Raw genomic sequence first — 17,980 nt, forward strand, 5'->3', positions numbered from 1 at the left:
AGGGAACCTGGCATTCTTGGAGCTAAGGTGGATGAGGACAGGCAGATCAAAGGAGAGGTGTGGTCCAATTCTCTGAGCATGGGGCTAAGATCCAGGGACTTCTGCGTACAGTCTCCAGAACTAAGTTCTGACAGGTGCCTTACCTAGTTCACAGGGGTGTTACTTTATTGTTACTTTTTGTACTGAGGTAGCAGCTATCAGCCCCAGCCATGGACCTCACCCCCATTGCAAGCTAGGGGTTGTACAAACACAGCACAAAAAGCATGTTTAAGATCTGTTGTGACTATCAGTTGTAAGGGAGCTCCTGGTACGAAAACGCTGGGAATTACATGAGTGACTAGAAGGGGAATGTTCTCCTGCGTAGCACTGATCTAAATTAGTGCCCCAGCCAGCTCCTGTTGAAATTAGCACTGGAACTCCCAGTGACTTCAATTGGGTTGAGCTCTTGCATCCTCCTCTCCTCTGTGTTTGCTTCCTGGACTCCTAATGGAAGCAGATCCACAAGGCTGGCAAGAAGCAGCCAGTCTCCCACAGCGAGCCATGCCTGAGAGAGGGACAGTGACCCTCAGGCAACACAGAGACCCAGAAGCCATTTCAAACGAGACTGCCTTTATTTAAAAAAAAGTCCAAATAAGTTAGCAAAAATAACAATAAAAAACCCCACCCCGGCAACTCCACACAGCGCTCAGTAGAAAAGACCCCGACGGCAGCATTTACACGGCTCCCGCGCCTGCAAAACACCAGCTGGCAAAGGAAGTTGGTCAAACAGCATCTTTTAAAAACAAAACAAAAAACAAAAAAAAAAACCACACACAAACATTGGCCCCCAAAGAAACAAACTTCCACAAACAGGGAACGAAACACAAAGCCCACGCTGGAATCCTTCCTTCTCACACGGAAGTTGTGTCGCTTCTGCCCCCCTCCCTTGAGTACCAGTTACAATAAATCATGTCAAAATGCTTTGATCAGTTTTTTCAGAGAGGCCAAGAACCCATAACTCCTATTGAAGTGGGGACTCAGCACCCCTGAAAATCAGGTCACTAGCTTGTGTATTAATGTAGGCTTCATTTTAAACAGCCGGTTTATCCTTTGTCTCTTAGCTGACCAAGTGGAAACACTCTGCTATGATTAGGGAATTGGATAAGGGGCTTCACCAGTTACAGTCTATGACTTTGGACAGGTAAATACATTTTCCAGTGTCTGAAGAGTTCTGGTGCCAAATTACCACCTCATTACCAGCCGGGGAAGACTCTAAAAAGCCCCAGAGGCTTCTGCCCGCCTCAGTTTTGAACCCTCTCTTCTTGGAACGTGACAGCCACATCCTCCACCGCGATGCTTTCAACGATCGAGGACAGGGAGTGAAGGTTGTGGTCTTCAGAGGATTCGTCATTTAACAAATGATCTACAGAGAGCAAGAGAGGAAACCATATGAAGGTGATTTTGGGGACCAAACTGCCAATGAAGGTGACTGAGGGAGACCTAAGAGGAATGACCAGGATCCCTGCAGCTGAAAGGGAAGGAACTAATCTGTTCAGGGCCGTTGCGCTGTCCAGAAAGTGTTTGCCTTGATCACCAAAGTGTTTCTAGCTCTGCCAGGCCATGGAAGATCAGCACTTAGGGTGTGGCTCTCCCATCATTCCTTCAGATACGTGGGTGTTACAGGGAGTGAAACTTGCCCAGCTTCACTGACCTGCTAGGAAAGGTGACAATTGTTCCCTGCTGTGATCCCCTGACTGCAGCCCTGAACGAGGGGTGAGAGAAATGCCAAGCTGTGGTGGACACCTTAAGCAGTTTCTGTTCCCAAATGTAAGGGCCCTTCTAGGGTAAGTGATGAAATGTCAGAGATGGGAAAACACACTCGTTGGGTCATGTGCACCACGTCTTAACAGAGCTGAGTCATGAGAACAATCAGAGACTGGAAAACACTGAAAAGATTAGGACTGTTTCCTCATGTCCCCTCTTATTCATCGCCTCTCAGAGGTAAAGTGTACAAAATAATTGATGATGTAGTAAAGGGAGATAACGTCTATTCACAAAAAGTTACATGAGAGCAGGGGGATGTTCAATGAAACTGAAAGGCAGCAGATTCAAAACTGCTAAAGGGAAATCCTTCTCACACTCCATGAGTGCCCGGTAGAACTCACTGCCACAAGAGCTCACTGACTCATGGGCTGGGGCACATGACTTACAAGGAGAGGCTGGGGGAACTGGGATCGTTTAGCCTGCAGAAGAGAAGAATGAGGGGGGTTTGACAGCTGCTTTCAACTACCTGAAAGGGGGTTCCAAAGAGGATGAATCTAGACTGTTCTCAGTGGTAGCAGATGACAGAATAAGGAGCAATGGTCTCAAGTTGCAGTGGGGGAGGTTTAGTTTGGATATTAGGAAAAACTTTTTCACCAGGAGGGTGATGAAGCACTGGAATGGGTTCCCTAGGGAGGTGGTGGAATCTCCTTCCTTAGAAGTTTTGGTCAGGCTTGACAAAGCCCTGGGTGGGATGATTTAGTTGGGGATTGGTCCTGCTTTGAACAGGGGCTTGGACTAGATGACCTCCTGAGGTCCCTTCCAACCCTGATATTCTATGATTCTTTGATTCCAAAAGAGTGGCAGGATTCAGAAAAGAGTGAGACATTTATAACAAGGTTAGCATAAGCTGACCTGTAACTCTGGGGTCAGGAGGAAGCTGTCCATGAGGGCAAGTTATCCCAGAACTGCTAGTGCAGGTTTCTCCCTCTGAAGCAGCTGGCACTGGCCACTGTTGGAAACAAGATACTGGAGTAGCTGGACCCTTGGTCTGATCAGTCTGGCAATTCCTAATTTCCTATTGTCTCATGGACACCTCCTCTCTTGTTAGCAATTACTCCACCCCCCTCTCTCTTCCCACTCAACACTGTGGGAATATCAGCACTTGCTGACATGGGGAAGGCCTTTCAGGAAGCAAGGAATATGTCTGGTTGAAAATTTTCCCTTAAATCTTCTTTCCAACAGTAAATTAGGTTTTTTATTAAATGAAAAATGTTTGGGGAAAGTGTCTGCTTTCTGTGGGAAATTTACCATTTTTTGTTGGAAAACCAAAAAAATCCCCCAAACTGAAGATTTGCAGCAGAAAATGTTTTTTAGCTGGACATTCTTCAGTTTTCAGCATTTTTGTTTTGGTTGTTTTTTTTTCCCCAAACCAAAAGTCCAAATTTCCCCTGGAATAAAGCATGCATTTTTCCAGTCAGCCCCAGTCCTGAATGTATTTCGAGATGATGTGAGTTAGCAGCTGGAACTAAGGAGGAACCAAAACCAGCTGAGCAGCTGCTTTCTCCATTTCCAGCTGCAAGTGGGTCTCCTACAGCCTACGTCTTAAAGCTATGTTGCGTCTACCCTGAATCAGTGCAGCCAGAATCATCCAGCGTGATGGCCTGACAGACAGGAACCAGGCAGAAAAGAGCAGGGATCCTCCAGCCATCTCCCACCTAATCAATTCTGTGCCACGGCTGGGGCCTCAGGTGTGGGGGGTAGCCCCATCTCTCCTGTTTGCTGCCTGTAGGACACAGGTTAGCCTCCTGAGGCCTGAAATGCTTTAGTCTGAATGCAGTCTCAGTACAAGGGTATCTGGGAGAAATGTGCTGGCCGGCATTATGCAGAAGCTCAGTCTAGGGCGTTCCCTTCGGAAAGGATGAGTATCAGCTGAGGTGTTACAACTGGGGTGAAAATAGCCTGCTGTGTCCAAAAGGGGAAACCTGCAACACAGTGATGGTGAACAAGGCTTAGGGTACGACTCACAGCAAAAAAAGACCCGTGGCAGGGCGTCTCAGGGTCCGTTGGCTTGGGCTCGTGCTGCAGGGCTAAAAATAGCCATGTAGCCATTTGGGCTCAGGCTGGAGCCTGGCTTTGAGACCTAGTGAAGGGGGAGGGACTCAGAGCCCAGCTCGAGCTAGTTGACCTGGCTCTGAGATTCACTGCCACGGCGGGGAGGGGGCGGGGGCATTGTGCTGTGGAGACATATCCTTAGTGGGGCGAGGGGACATCAAGACTGACATGAGTTTGCAATGTCTGGATCCTTTTGCAGTGCAGAAGAAAGGCTAGTGTTATTCTAGGCATGTGCGGAGGCTTCTGCTCCTGATTCTCAAGTCGCTGAAAAGGCAGCAAAGGGGCAGGCTAGCTCCAGAGGTAATATCCCTTCAGAACAGAAGTAAATCCTGGATTCTCCTGAACTCAGAGGGAGAAAAGAGCTCATCGGTTTAGGAGCATCTGGAGTCTCATCTCTCAGAATAACAAAAGCCTGAAGGACGAGAAAATAGGAACCAAGCAACCCTTTTCCCTTTCCTAGAGAAAAATTCCTCTGGGGTCTGGAAAAAGCAAAAAATGGGGATTGGTCCTGCTTTGAGCAGGGGGTTGGACTAGATGACCTCCTGAGGTTCCTTCCAACACTGATATTCTATGAAAAATTTCTATGAAAACCACCCCTGGGTGCCCTCCTTCCACCTGGGAACATCCCCCACCACCACAACACTCCTCAGTTCCTCCCATCCTATCTGCTGTGGCTTCTGGAGGAGGTGGTCCAGCACCAGGCCCACTCCCTCCCTCAATCGCCGTAGCAACAAGTTCTGGGAGGTGGCAGCCAGGACTTGAAATGCTGCCACCTGGGCCATTCTCACGCCCTGGCCAGGTGGGCAGGGCTTGCTGAAATTTGAGGAGGCTCTGGGGAGATGAGCTGTTGGGTACACAACCTATCGGTGGCTAAAGGGACAGTCTGGGTCCCGCTGCGGGTGGATGGTCAGTAACTGCCCTTGGCTCAGAAGATGCTGCCATGGGGCTCTGAGGACTAGCTGAACAGCCACCTGTCTCCTGGATATCTGGAAGGACCATCTGGACACCCCTTGAAAACAGTGGATTGGGGATGATGGTCTCTGGGCCTACCAAAAAGACAAGGCAAAGGGGAGACTGGGCCTGTAGGGAGGAGAGGACGTTATGTGAGAAGGGAATTAGGAAGGCCTTTTGGAGGGAGCAATGTCCCCAAAGCTCAGAGAATTTGGATAAACATCCAGTTCTCTGAGCTGAACTGTCCAGTTTTTTGTCCTTCATCCCAAAAGCACTGGGACAAAGAGGCCAGTCTGAGGTATGTGCTCTGCTTACCCCCAGGGTTACTGCTGAATTCCAGCTGGGAGCTCCACTCTGGGCTGCACGAGGCGCTGTTGGACCCACACTCACTGGCCACCTGTAATTAGGAGGAGATAATCACTGTTAGGGTTACTCATGCCAAGAGCTCTACCCTCACACTGGGTCATCTCCCAGGGTCATCTCCCAGGTGTGCTCTGAAATGCTCCACTCAGTTGGCCCAGATGGCCCTAGCTCTCCTCTCCCTCAATCCCAGTGAGAAAAGCAAACCTCTTTTAAAAATCACGTTCAGTCCATGTGGAAGCACACTACCACTGTATCCAACCTGCTCAGAGTGAGAAGTCCTATGTTTTCAATATTAATTAAGAATTAAAACAATGATCTCCCAAGGTGGATTCTGTGAGACCCATGGGCAAGGATTGGACCTTGAGGAGAGTGTCCAGATCTTATAAGTGGCAGATCAGATCATTAATGGCTGTTTTGTGCTCATGGGAACTGAGAGTGTGTGAGCAGATTAGGGTATTGTTCTACCTTAACAGGTCCCATGATGGTCTAGCTCAATCCTTAGGAATATTTTCGTCCCCTGGAGCTCAGGGCAGAATCTCCATTCCTGGGATTCAAGAAAGAAAGGGACAGTAAACTGAACCCCAATGGGATCAGCTGCTGTGAAGGACAATAGGGGCTTTAACTCTGGTGAGTCTTTCTACACATCTGTGTAGGGTCAATTGCTAACAAGCCTGGGGTTGGGAATTTCTCTCCTGGGGAGGAGGCAGAGACCCCAGCAGATGGACCAAAGACGAGGGGGGGGCAAAGAGAAGGTTTTAGGAGCATGAATTGGTATGAGAAGAAATAGGGACACTGGAGAGAAAAGCAGTTGGGGGAAAGCTCCTGAGAAGACATGTGAGAAGGGAAAAACACCTTGGCCCGTGGTGGGGAGAAGTGTGAAGTGAGATATTGAACATAGCAGAAACTGGAATGGAAGCAAGAGCAAATGAAGGGAGAGGGGAGGGACTGGCCACCCTCACTGGAGCTGGGAAGCACACAGCGGCGTCTGTTCTCCAACCGTTCCCTGGTCACACCTGCACCCCGCCAGGTGGCTTCTCAGCTCCTCTCTGAAACCACAGTGCAGAGCAACCGTGCTGAGATCAAAATGGGGCCATATTGGGGACAACTGCTCCAATAAGAGTTCTAGTTTGGAGTCATTATACCTGCTCCTGGTAAACAGTCCTTGCATATAAACAGTCCTGTCACCTACATGCCTAGATGCTATCGGAGGGGGAACGGGGGGTTAACAGAAGATGCCATTGGGTAGGGCTACACTGCAGTCGGAGGTCATGCAACAGCAATCCCCACTCCTTAGCCCCTCTTGGGCCGGTCTTCACTAGAGTTTTTTACCTGGAATTAACTGGGTGCTAATTGACTTGTAGTACTTAACACAGTTGTAAAGGCTGGTATGGACCAAATACATGTTTGATCAAGTCTACAAACATCACAGGGATTAGCCTAGGGTTGCTTCTCCACCCGGTAGATCGTGACCCCTGGGATGGTGGGGGGCAAGTCAGAAAAGGCAGTCAGGGGCCCAGGGGGGTAGTAAAAATGTTATTATAATCTCTAAGCAAAGAAAATCTTGCTCCCTCACTGCTGATGTTTCAAGGTCGAGTACTGTCTGCCATCCTCTCAAGGGTCCCACACAAATACATTCTATAGGCATAGCATTGACCACATTATTTACTCTCGCGTTGCAAACATAAGGGGGTCGGAAATATTTCACTTCAAAGAACGGGTCACCAACCTGACCAGGTTGAGAAACGCTGGCCTAGGGTTCAGAGTAACAGCCGTGTTAGTCTGTATTCGCTAAAAGAAAAGGAGGACTTGTGGCACCTTAGAGACTAACCAATTTATTTGAGCATGAGCTTTCGTGAGCTACAGCTGGGTGAAGATCAAATGTAGCCTGGCCCAAATGTGGCGGTGGGGACGGTGTTATGTTATGTATCTTGAGTTACCTGGCAATTCTTTAACTCCAGGTAAAAAGTCTAGTGAAGACATATACCCCTTGTCTCTTCTCACACATTAAACAGGGAACCAGTGCGCAAAATCACTGGGATTTATACAGACTGATCTGCTCCCTTGCGTTGTGAGATGCTGTCTTCACTGCAAAAAGAGGTATGTTTTTCTGTCAAGATAACTAACTTGAGAGAGTGATCTTGATGTAAAATCCTGGTGTACGTAGGACATTGTAGTTTTCACTTTGATGAAGCAAGTTGTGGTAAACCCCAGGAAGGGGAGAAAGGCTATAGGATTGATCTCATCTAGCTCTATGGAGCTACTTTTGCCTTGTCTCCACAATGTTTTCACATCAGTGTAATCATCTTGAAATAAAAATGCACCAATTCTTTGCAGTGAAGGTATCTTTGCAGGGTATGACTGCATTTGGAAAAAAGTTATTGTTTAACAGAATCAAAGGCATTAGTGAATCAGAATTCATCTTCTCTTGTATTTTGTTTTTTTGTGGTGATTTACATTGTTCCAATTATCCAGTAAGTTAACCCACAAGCGTGATCTGGTTGAAAAACGGTAAGTATTTTCCAGGAAAAAAATTCCAATTTTTCCATGGATTTTTAAAATCACTTTCCAGCTAAGTGAATTGAAATGTACAATGTTTGTTTTGTTTCAGAGAGAAAAGGTGGGTGACATAACGGATTTTATTGGCCCAACTTCAGCTGGTGAAAGAGGCAAGCTTTCGAGCCACACACAGCTCTTCTTCAGTTCTTCATGTTTTATTGAATATGTCCATTTTGTTTGGCTTTTCATTTCCTTGGTTTTTGTTTGTTTTATCCCCATGGAAAAGGGAGAGAAATGAAAAATATGGAGAAAAAACTAAAAAACCCAGAACACAATTTAAAATGTCAGTTCATAACAAAACAAATGTGCATTTTTCATTTTGACTTTTGTCCAAAAATAGAAAAACGTAATGGAAATGAATTTGTTTCACAAAAAGGTTAGATTTTACATTATACACTTAAAGTAAACACCTTTGATCAGTCCTACCTAGGAGTTGGGAGGAGGAGAAGAGGTAAGGAGGCTAAAATGGGTTGAAGAAAAGTTGTTAGCCCTGACAGTTTAACATAGCACTTGCCTGGTTTGGGTTGTTTTGGTAAGCAGTTTGCATTGATTTATTTCCATACTGCAGGAGAAATCCATATAAATCAATTCCAATTGAGCATACTTTCTAGTTTTCACACCTTTGTTCCTATAGATTTGCCTCATCTGGTTGTTTGCTTGTGGAGATTTTTCTTAATTCTGATCATTATCGTGAAAGAAAATGAATGAAAAGTAATGAAACAAGAAAGAAAAAAATATTTCACAGCCAGATCTGCGCCTCGGGAACTGTGATCCATAGAGCATGGGCAGCGAGATATTGCAAACAAAGAGCTCCTCCGGTGAGGTCCTGAACACTTTCAACTCCTGTTGACCACAATAGGAATGTGCAGTGTGCTGAGCACCCCACAGGATTGAGCCCAGAATGCATTGCAGTCTTTCACATTTCTTAAAATGTGCAAAAATGTTATGGAAGTTTTGTGGTATCGACAACTCTTATATTTTTCTCAGGAGTCTTATAATAGTCAGAGATTTTTCTTAAATCTCCAGCTCCTGAAGTCAAGTGACTACTGGCTATATCAGCTGTCTTTTTTTGTTGTTGTTTTAAAGTAAGTTTCTAGCCCCAGGGGTTTTAGAGAAAAGCTTGACTGGAGTGTAACTCTAGTGGTTGAGAAACCAGGGGGCAAATAAAAAGAACCCAATGTGTATTATCTTTTAAAAATCTCATAATTTTTAAGACAGTCTTGTGGCGGTGGTGAGTACTGACCAGAACTGGGCAAAGAATGGATTTTTCAGCTCACTGGCAATTCCAAAACATTTAAAATATAAAACTGTCTTCGGTCAAACTGAAAACAAATTTTTAATTTTTTTTTTTTTTAGGAGAATTGAAAAGTACAAAAAAAAATTCAACGTGAAACCAAAAAATGGACCCAGCTCTAGCCCTGACTCATGAGTTTTGAATACGTATGGTTGGCAGTTCTGGTTCTGAGACTCTGGGTGGGGCCCCAATGCCCTTGTGTGGCACTTGGATGGGCACACTGAATAAAACAAATGTGCTAAACAGGTGGCCTTGTTCCCAGCCACACCCACACCCTCTTGCCCTCTCCTCTGCATATGCGCGAGGGCTTGCCACTCAAGTGCCATCTGCTGCAAAGACCGTTCCAGGTGCCAGTCGCATTTGCTGTAAGGATGTGCAGACATTTGCTCTTAGCGTGCCTGGCTCAGGGGCCTTTCTATGAGACTAGCTCAGGAAGTTAACTTTTTTTTATTGCCTAGAGCATTTACTGCCCAAATATTATGATCCAGTATATACAGCATGTACCAGATTCTCCACTACACGGCAGCTGTTCTAGCAACACTGAATCCAGGCACAAGGCTGTTTTGCCAGAGCAGAGCAGAGCAGCGAGAACATATTGGCAAATCTGCCCTGACGCATCCCCCTGCAGGAACGCATCCTAGGCACAAAATATTGACTCTTTCCTGGGCAATGCCACCTTGCAGGGACTGTGTCTTGTTACATTCTAAGCCTTTGTGAAAGGAGAAAGGACGGCGCTTGCCCACGCAGAGAGGAGAATTTCAAGATCCCTCTTCGTTTGCTTGTTGGCGTTATCAGCAGCCACGAGTTGTACCTGAGCTTGGCCTAAGGAGGAGACTGGGGGGTTATTGTGGAAGGGGTTATAGGGCATATCAGGCATTTAATGCTGACGATCAAAACCGCTTTGCAACCTGTGCCCCTGTGGCTGCTCACACTGACCAGGGGATCGTCACCTGCTTTCTTGACTGGTCTCCATGTGCCCCTTTCTGGGTCACTTTTGTCAGCCCATTTTCAGATGTCACCAGCCTCGACTCTCAGCCCTTCTAGGCCACCTTCCCCTGGACTGGGAGGCAGGGGGTGTACATGCACTCTCCATGGCTGGGAAGTGGTGGTCGCTGTGCTCCCTCTCTCTATGGGCGGGGGCCGGCTGTGGAAGCTGCAGTCTCCCTGGGCGGAGGCCGGCTATGGAAGCTGCGGTCTCTCTATGGGTGGGGGCCGGCTGTGGAAGCTGCGGTCTCTCTATGGCTGGGGGCCGGCTATGGAAGCTGTGGTCTCCCTGGGCGGGGGCCGGCTATGGAAGCTGCAGTCTCCCTGGGCGGGGGCCGGCTATGGAAGCTGCGGTCTCTCTATGGGCGGGGGCCGGCTATGGAAGCTGCGGTCTCCCTGGGCGGGGGCCGGCTATGGAAGCTGCTGTCTCCCTGGGCGGGGGCCGGCTATGGAAGCTGCGGTCTCTCTATGGGCGGGGGCCGGCTATGGAAGCTGCGGTCTCTCTATGGGCGGAGGCCGGCTATGGAAGCTGCGGTCTCCCTGGGCGGAGGCCGGCTATGGAAGCTGCGGTCTCCCTGGGCGGAGGCCGGCTATGGAAGCTGCGGTCTCCCTGGGCGGAGGCCGGCTATGGAAGCTGCGGTCTCCCTGGGCGGGGGCCGGCTATGGAAGCTGCGGTCTCCCTGGGCGGGGGCCGGCTATGGAAGCTGCAGTCTCCCTGGGCGGGGGCCGGCTATGGAAGCTGCGGTCTCCCTGGGTGGGGGCTGGCTGTGGAAGCTGCGGTCTCCCTGGGCGGAGGCCGGCTATGGAAGCTGCAGTCTCCCTGGGTGGGGGCCGGCTGTGGAAGCTGCGGTCTCCCTGGGCGGGGGCCGGCTGTGGAAGCTGCGGTCTCCCTGGGCGGAGGCCGGCTATGGAAGCTGCGGTCTCCCTGGGCGGAGGCCGGCTGTGGAAGCTGCGGTCTCCCTGGGCGGAGGCCGGCTGTGGAAGCTGCGGTCTCTCTATGGGCGGGGGCCGGCTATGGAAGCTGCGGTCTCCCTGGGCGGGGGCCGGCTATGCAAGCTGCAGTCTCCCTGGGTGGGGGCCGGCTGTGGAAGCTGCGGTCTCCCTGGGTGGGGGCCGGCTTTGGAAGCTGCGGTCTCCCTGGGCGGGGCGCTGGGCACTTACCCCTGGCTGGGAGGCGCTGCTGCGGTAACGCAGGTCCCTCTGCTCCCGCTCCTGCTGGTTGAGGGTGCTGAGCAGGGTCTGCAGGCGCTCGATGTACTGGATGGCACTTCGCAGGATCTCCACCTTGGGCAGCCGCTGGTTGGGGTTCAGTAACGTGCTCCGTTTCAGGGCCTCAAAGGCCTCGTTCACCTTTTTTAACCTCCGCTTCTCCCGCAGGGTGGCGGCACGGCGCCGGTCGATGGAGACCGTTTTCCTCTTGCAGATCTTGCACGCCCAGGGCAGACACTGGCCGGGGCAGTGCTCAGGCAGGGGCGAGCCCTTCTCCTCCAGCCCCGTCCTGCCCTCAGGACACAGCCCCAGGCCCGGCCGCTCCTGGTACGCCCCCTGCTCGTAGCCCTGCAAACGGGAGCTCAAATAGTTTTCGCCATCGTAAAACCTCTGGTCTGGAAAGAAGTAAGGGTTGGTCTCAAAGAGCTCCATGGGCAAGCGGCTGGCGGGGAGCAGCCTGCTCAGAGTGTGCGGCTGCTCTGTCTCCTAACACCAACTGTTTGGTGGCATTTAAACCCTGGCGCTGGCATTAAATCACAGAGATAAATATAGAAAAACCTAAAGGAAACCTGAGCCTGCCCTAAGCTGCTGCCTCACATCAAAACTTGTCCATCTGATTTCATGTGCTCTCCCTGTGGGGATTAGGCTGCCCGGGGCTGCGCTGTATCTGGGGGGCGGGGGGACGGGGGAGCTGGCATGTGTTGGACAGCGGCTCAGCCACCTCGCAAACAACGGCCTTGTTTGAGTCCTTCTCATTTCTTCTCTTTCCAGCGCTGTTGATGATCAGGCTGCTCCCGGGGCTGGCAGCTCCACGCTGCATTCCTGCATCATCTGCTGCCTTCAGTTACTGCTCCCGGCCAGGGCCAGGGCCAGGGCCTCACAGCACGGCCTGCACTGAGGAGAAAGGCCAGCTCAGTTCCCGGCTCCGACAGGGGCAGGCCCTTGGGGTGCCCCCCACACACCAAGCCCTGCCCGCACTGCCCCACACCACAGCCTTGCGCTACCCCTCCCCTCACACCCTGCTCTGCCCCGAATTGCAGGCCTGCTCTGCCTGGAGCCTCACAAGCTCTGCCCCTCCCTTCACACCCTGCCCCACTCTGCCTGGAGCTGCCCATGCACTGCCCCTCCCCTCACTGCCTGCCCCACGCCGCCCCTCCCCTCATGCCCTGCCCCACTCCTCCCTTCCCCTCACACCCTGCTCTGCCCCGAACTGCAGGCCTGCTCTGCCTGGAGCCTCACAAGCTCTGCCCCTCCCTTCACACCCTGCCCCACTCCACCCCTCTGGTCATGCCCCACTCTCCTCCTCCCCTCACACCCCACTCTGCCCCTCTGGATATGCCCCAGCCTGCCCCTCATTTCAAACCTCACTCTGCCTTGAGCCTCACACTCTGCCCTGCCCCTCACACCCCACCTTGCTCAGCCCCTCCCCGCCATACCTCTCCCATCCTGCTCTACTCACCACCTCCCCACTGCTCTGCTCCTCCTCTTCTCCCCTCATGCACTCTGCCCATCCCCTCGCCCACTTGCCTATTGGATTGCCCACTCTGACACATTGGTCACTGTGCCCCTCGTCCCACCAGTCTCTGCCTGTCACGTGCCCCTCAGCCTGGCCCACCTCTCTGTCTCTGCCCCCTGGTCCCCCACCATTCCACCTGCACTTTCTCTGATTCACTGCTGGGTCTGACACTCCAGCTATTCACTCCAGCCCACCATCTCACCAGCCTGGCTGGTCTCTTGACTTTGGGCCTCGTCCTGCAGTTCCGCCCACACCCAGAACTCCCAATGCAGCCAGAAGGTGTGGCAGGAACGTACATGGGGGATCGAGCCTTTGGTTTGTACCAAACACTGCACGTGCTCTGATCTCTGCGCGTCCCCGCTCCTTCTCGGAGTATCACCTCTCATGGTGCCAGGCTGGTACCCTCTCTGGTGCTCGTACTCTTCTCCTTCCCTCTGTGTCACTGCTACCCATCCACACTGCTACATACCCATCTATCCATCCATCCCTGCCAATCTTCATCCATCCCTCCATCCCCACACACCTATCCAGCCAGCCCCCTACACACCCATCCCTCCCTCCTCACAGTCATCCATCCATCAGTCCATCCATCCCCCTACACACCCATCCATCCATCCCTCCCTCCTCACACTCACCCATCTATCCCTCCATCCCCATACACACCTATCCAGCCAGCCCCCTACACACCCATCCCTCCCTCCTCACACTCATCCATCCATCAGTCCATCCATCCCACTACACACCCATCCATCCATCCCTCCCTCCTCACACTCACCCATCTATCCCTCCATCCCCATACCTCCTCACACTCACCCATCTATCCCTCCATCCCCATACACACTTATCCAGCCAGCCCCCTACACACCCATCCCTCCCTCCTCACACTTATCCAGGCAGCCCCCTACACACCCATCCATCCACTCCTCCCTCCTCATACTCACCCATCATCAGTCCATCCATCCATCTATCCCCACACACCTATCCAGCCAGCCCCCTACACACCCATCCCTCCCTCCTCACAGTCATCCATCCATCCCCCTACACACCCATCCATCCCTCCCTCCTCACACTCACCCATCTATCCCTCCATCCCCATACACACTTATCCAGCCAGCCCCCTACACACCCATCCCTCCCTCCTCACACTCATCCAGGCAGCCCCCTACACACCCATCCATCCAACCCTCCCTCCTCATACTCACCCATCATCAGTCCATCCATCCATCTATCCCCACACACCTATCCAGCCAGCCCCCTACACACCCATCCCTCCCTCCTCACAGTCATCCATCCATCCCCCTACACACCCATCCATCCCTCCCTCCTCACACTCACCCATCTATCCCTCCATCCCCATACACACTTATCCAGCCAGCCCCCTACACACCCATCCCTCCCTCCTCACACTCATCCAGGCAGCCCCCTACACACCCATCCATCCAACCCTCCCTCCTCATACTCACCCATCATCAGTCCATCCATCCATCTATCCCCACACACCTATCCAGCCAGCCCCCTACACACCCATCCCTCCCTCCTCACAGTCATCCATCCATCCATCCATCCCCCTACACACCCATCCCTCCCTCCCTCCCTCCTCACACTCACCCATCCATCCATCTATCCATCCCTCCCTCCTCACACTCACCCATCTATCCATCCATCCTTGCCAATCCTCATCCATCCATCCCCTTCCACACTCATCCATCCATTGACCCCCCTACACACCCATCCCTCCCTCCTCACACTCATCCATCCATTAGTCCATCCATCCCACTACACACCCATCCATCCCTCCCCATACTCATCCATCTATCCACCTCCATACACATCTATCCATCCATCCCTGCCAATACTCATCCATCCCTCCATATGCTTATCCAGCCAGCCCCCTACACATCCATTCATCCCCTTCCACACTCGTCCATCCCCATAATTGCCCAGCCCTTCCTCCAGTGGTCCCCAAATTCTCCATCCTCCCCATTATATTGCTCCCAGCAGAAACCTTAGGAAACAGGCCAGTCCCCAAGGTGCTGGAGATTAGCCAGTGTCCTATGCTTTATTATTAAACAATTTGTATTTTGGTAGCACCTAAAGTCCACAACCAAGTTGGGCCTCTCTGTGCTAGGTGCTGTACAAACATATAATAAACAATGGACTGTGCCCAAGTCAGCGTCCATGCAGAGCAGCCAGGAGTCCAGCTTTAAGGCTAGATTTTCCAAAGAGCTCAGCTGGCTGGGTACAGAGCTCTTTTGGGAATCTGGCCCCACATCAGGGCACAATGATCAGTGTATCCCCTGGGAAGGATGAAAGGCAAAGCAGACAGTTGTTCCAAGGAGGGTAGAGATTTTGCGCTGGATGTTTACGGTGGTAACCCGTCCCCTCCAACAGAGATGAGCATCTTATTGATACTAACACTTCCCCCTCCTCTACCATCTCAAACAACTGGGCAGCCATTAACTAAGGGAGCTTCTCCGCTCCCCTGTGTGTCCCTAATTTGCAAACTGGGAAACGGAGTCACTGGGAAACTGAGTCACTGTGCAAATGGCAGTGCCAGGATTTTAACCCGCATCCTAGCTCCTAGCCACCTGCTCTGGCCACAAAGCCACATCCCTCCATCTTTGTCTTTAGTTTAGTTTAGTGTTGATTATTTTTGCATTAGGAACGTAAGAAACTTCCAACCACCTCCTCCCATTCGGGGAGAGCCTTTCTCCTGCTCCAGGCCAAATACCAGCAGCGGGATTGGTCAGTGGAAAGAATGTCAGCGAAGGGAAGGGCAAAATGTGATAATATTTTCCTTCCCCAAATCCCCACCCGCAGTGGGAGGAACTTGCAGTTTAACATTCACTTCTTAACCCCCATGCTTAAACTCTCAGTGACTTCAGGCTGACCTCAAGCATATTTAGAATCTGCTGCTGGTACAGGCAGAAATCAAAGCTGCCAGCAGTTTGTCTCTAAGGACTGGCTTCTTTCTGGTGTCCCCCACTGATCTGCGACCACTGGAAAAGTGGCACCCATTCAACTTCTAAAAGGAGGCAGAGTGTCATGAGCTGGGGGATGGGATTGTGGCCTTTCCCAGTTCAGATACTCCCCATCAGCATGTGAGATTTTTCCATTACCAGATAGTCACAAAGGCCACAGAAGGCACCCATAGGCTGTAAGGTCCGCCCCTCCCCAACTCCATGAGTGTGTTCTGAGCCCTGAAGTGTACTTACCCACTACCCAACCCGACCCCAAGTGTGTTCTCCACTGGGCCATCCCCTCCATAGGATTGGAGAACCCTATGGGATTTAGGACAATTTGGTCTGATCCCTTCCAGGCTCACTGCCCCAGCGGCTGCAGTCTATTTGAGTCTTGCCTGAGTCTGACCCAGAACAAGCCCTCTGCCAGCATGACCCCCGATGGTGATCGCTGTGGGTGGGAGCCTTTAAAACTTTGCTCACAGCAGTATGGGGAACTGACAGAAACACAAAGGCCTTTAGATAAGGTGCTGAAAACTGTCTGGACGATTCGTAATCTAATCCCCCTTGCTCTGAGGGCTAAACCTCCATCTGCCAAGGAAGCGTGGAAGTGTCAGAGCATCTGAGGTTTCATAGCAAATAGTTATACAAACTATAAAACTGTTGGCAGAATAATAGTGACACAAAGCATGGGCATCACACTCCTCGTAGCTCTGGCGTCATTTCTGGCCTGGTCGGGTTAAGGATGAGAATTCTTTAAATATATCAGGAACAAAAGCAATCCCAGCCGCGGTGTAGGTCCATTTCGAGATAGAAGCGATACAATGGACAGGAATGACTACGAAAAGGCAGACGTGTTCTGCAAATGCTTCTGTGCTGTGTTTGGAAAGAAGCTGATGGTGTATTCGCAGCTTCCAGTGATAATGAAATACTCTCCAGTCCAACACTAACTGGGGAAGATGCTAAGCAATCTCTACTGACGTTAAACATTTTTAATCTGCAGGGCCAGATAATTTGCACTCAAATGCAAGAAGAATTAGCAAGAATTTAGGCTGCTAGGAAAGAGACTGAAATGCAGGATCCCTAGGGTGGCATTCTCAGAAATGCTTCCAGTTCCAGGCGCAGGGCCAGGTGGGCAGGCAGAGCTTCAGAGTCGCAATGCGTGGATGAGACGATGGTGTAGAGAGGAGGGTATTAGATTTGTTAGGAACTGGGGAAACTTTTGGGATCGGGGAGCCTATACAGGAAGGATGGGCTCCACCTAAACCAAAGTGGATCCAGATGACTGGCACTAAACATTAAAAAAAAGTTGAAGAGCAGGTTTTAAACTAAGAGATGGGGAAAGCCAATGGCTGCAGAGGCGCACGTGGATCAGACAGAGACGTCTCTTAGGGGAGAGTCTATCGACAGAGATTCTCTAGGTTTTAGTCAGGAGGAGGGGATGGAAGAGGATAAAGTATGGGCCAGATCAGCCGAGAAACATTCACATAAAGAATCTGACACATCAGAAAAGGGCAAACAAATAAACAGTGACAAGTTTTTAAAGTGCTTATACACAAATGCTAGAAGTCTAAATAATAAGATGGGTGAACTAGAGTGCCTCGTGTTAAAGGAGGATATTGATGTAATAGGCATCACAGAAACCTGGTGGAGTGAGGACAATCAATGGGACACAATCATTCCGGGGTACAAAATGTATCGGAAGGACAGAACAGTCGTGCGGTGGGGGGAGTGGCACTATATGTGAAAGAAAATGTAGAATCAAATGAAATAAAAATCTTAAATGAATCCACATGTTTCATAGAATCCCTGTGGATAGTAATTCCAGGCTCTAATAAGAATATAACCTATTGTCCGTGAGCCATGCTGTGTGGCCCGCCCATCGCATCTTGTTATGTCTGCTTTCCACGACAATATCTTTCACACCACTGCGTTCTCTGATCATTTCATTTGGGATGCGATCCAGAAGGGAAATTCCCAACATGGCTCATTCCATTGCCCTTTCAGCTACTTACAGCCGCTGTTCTTCTCTCTTTGTCAGTGTCCATGTTTCACTGCCATACAGCATGGCTGGCAGCACTGTTGAATTGAAGATATTTGCATGTGTGGTCTTGTCAATTTTTCCTTTGAGGACATCCTTGATGGAATTAAATGCACACCATTCTGCCCGAATCCTTTGCGAGAGTTCTCCATTCAGGTCTTGGTGCATATTAACTTCTTGGCCCAAATATATGTACTGTTCCACTTTTTTGATTTCTTCTCCTATTACCATTATTCAGGCTTTTCGTAAGA

The 17,980-nt window shown here is 50.6% G+C and overlaps 1 protein-coding gene across 1 annotated transcript; it reads right to left on the minus strand.

Annotated features, from left to right (window-relative positions):
• Window positions 1–1,280: 1,280 nt before the first annotated feature.
• On the minus strand, window positions 1,281–11,722 carry MYOG (myogenin). The gene is given in 3 exon segments (XM_073320080.1): window positions 1,281–1,402; window positions 5,122–5,203; window positions 11,165–11,722. Coding segments are annotated over 3 exon segments (762 nt in total).
• Between the last annotated feature and the right edge of the window lie 6,258 nt (window positions 11,723–17,980).

Source organism: Lepidochelys kempii, chromosome 21, assembly GCF_965140265.1.
Source record: "Lepidochelys kempii isolate rLepKem1 chromosome 21, rLepKem1.hap2, whole genome shotgun sequence".
NCBI lineage: Eukaryota > Metazoa > Chordata > Testudines > Cheloniidae > Lepidochelys > Lepidochelys kempii.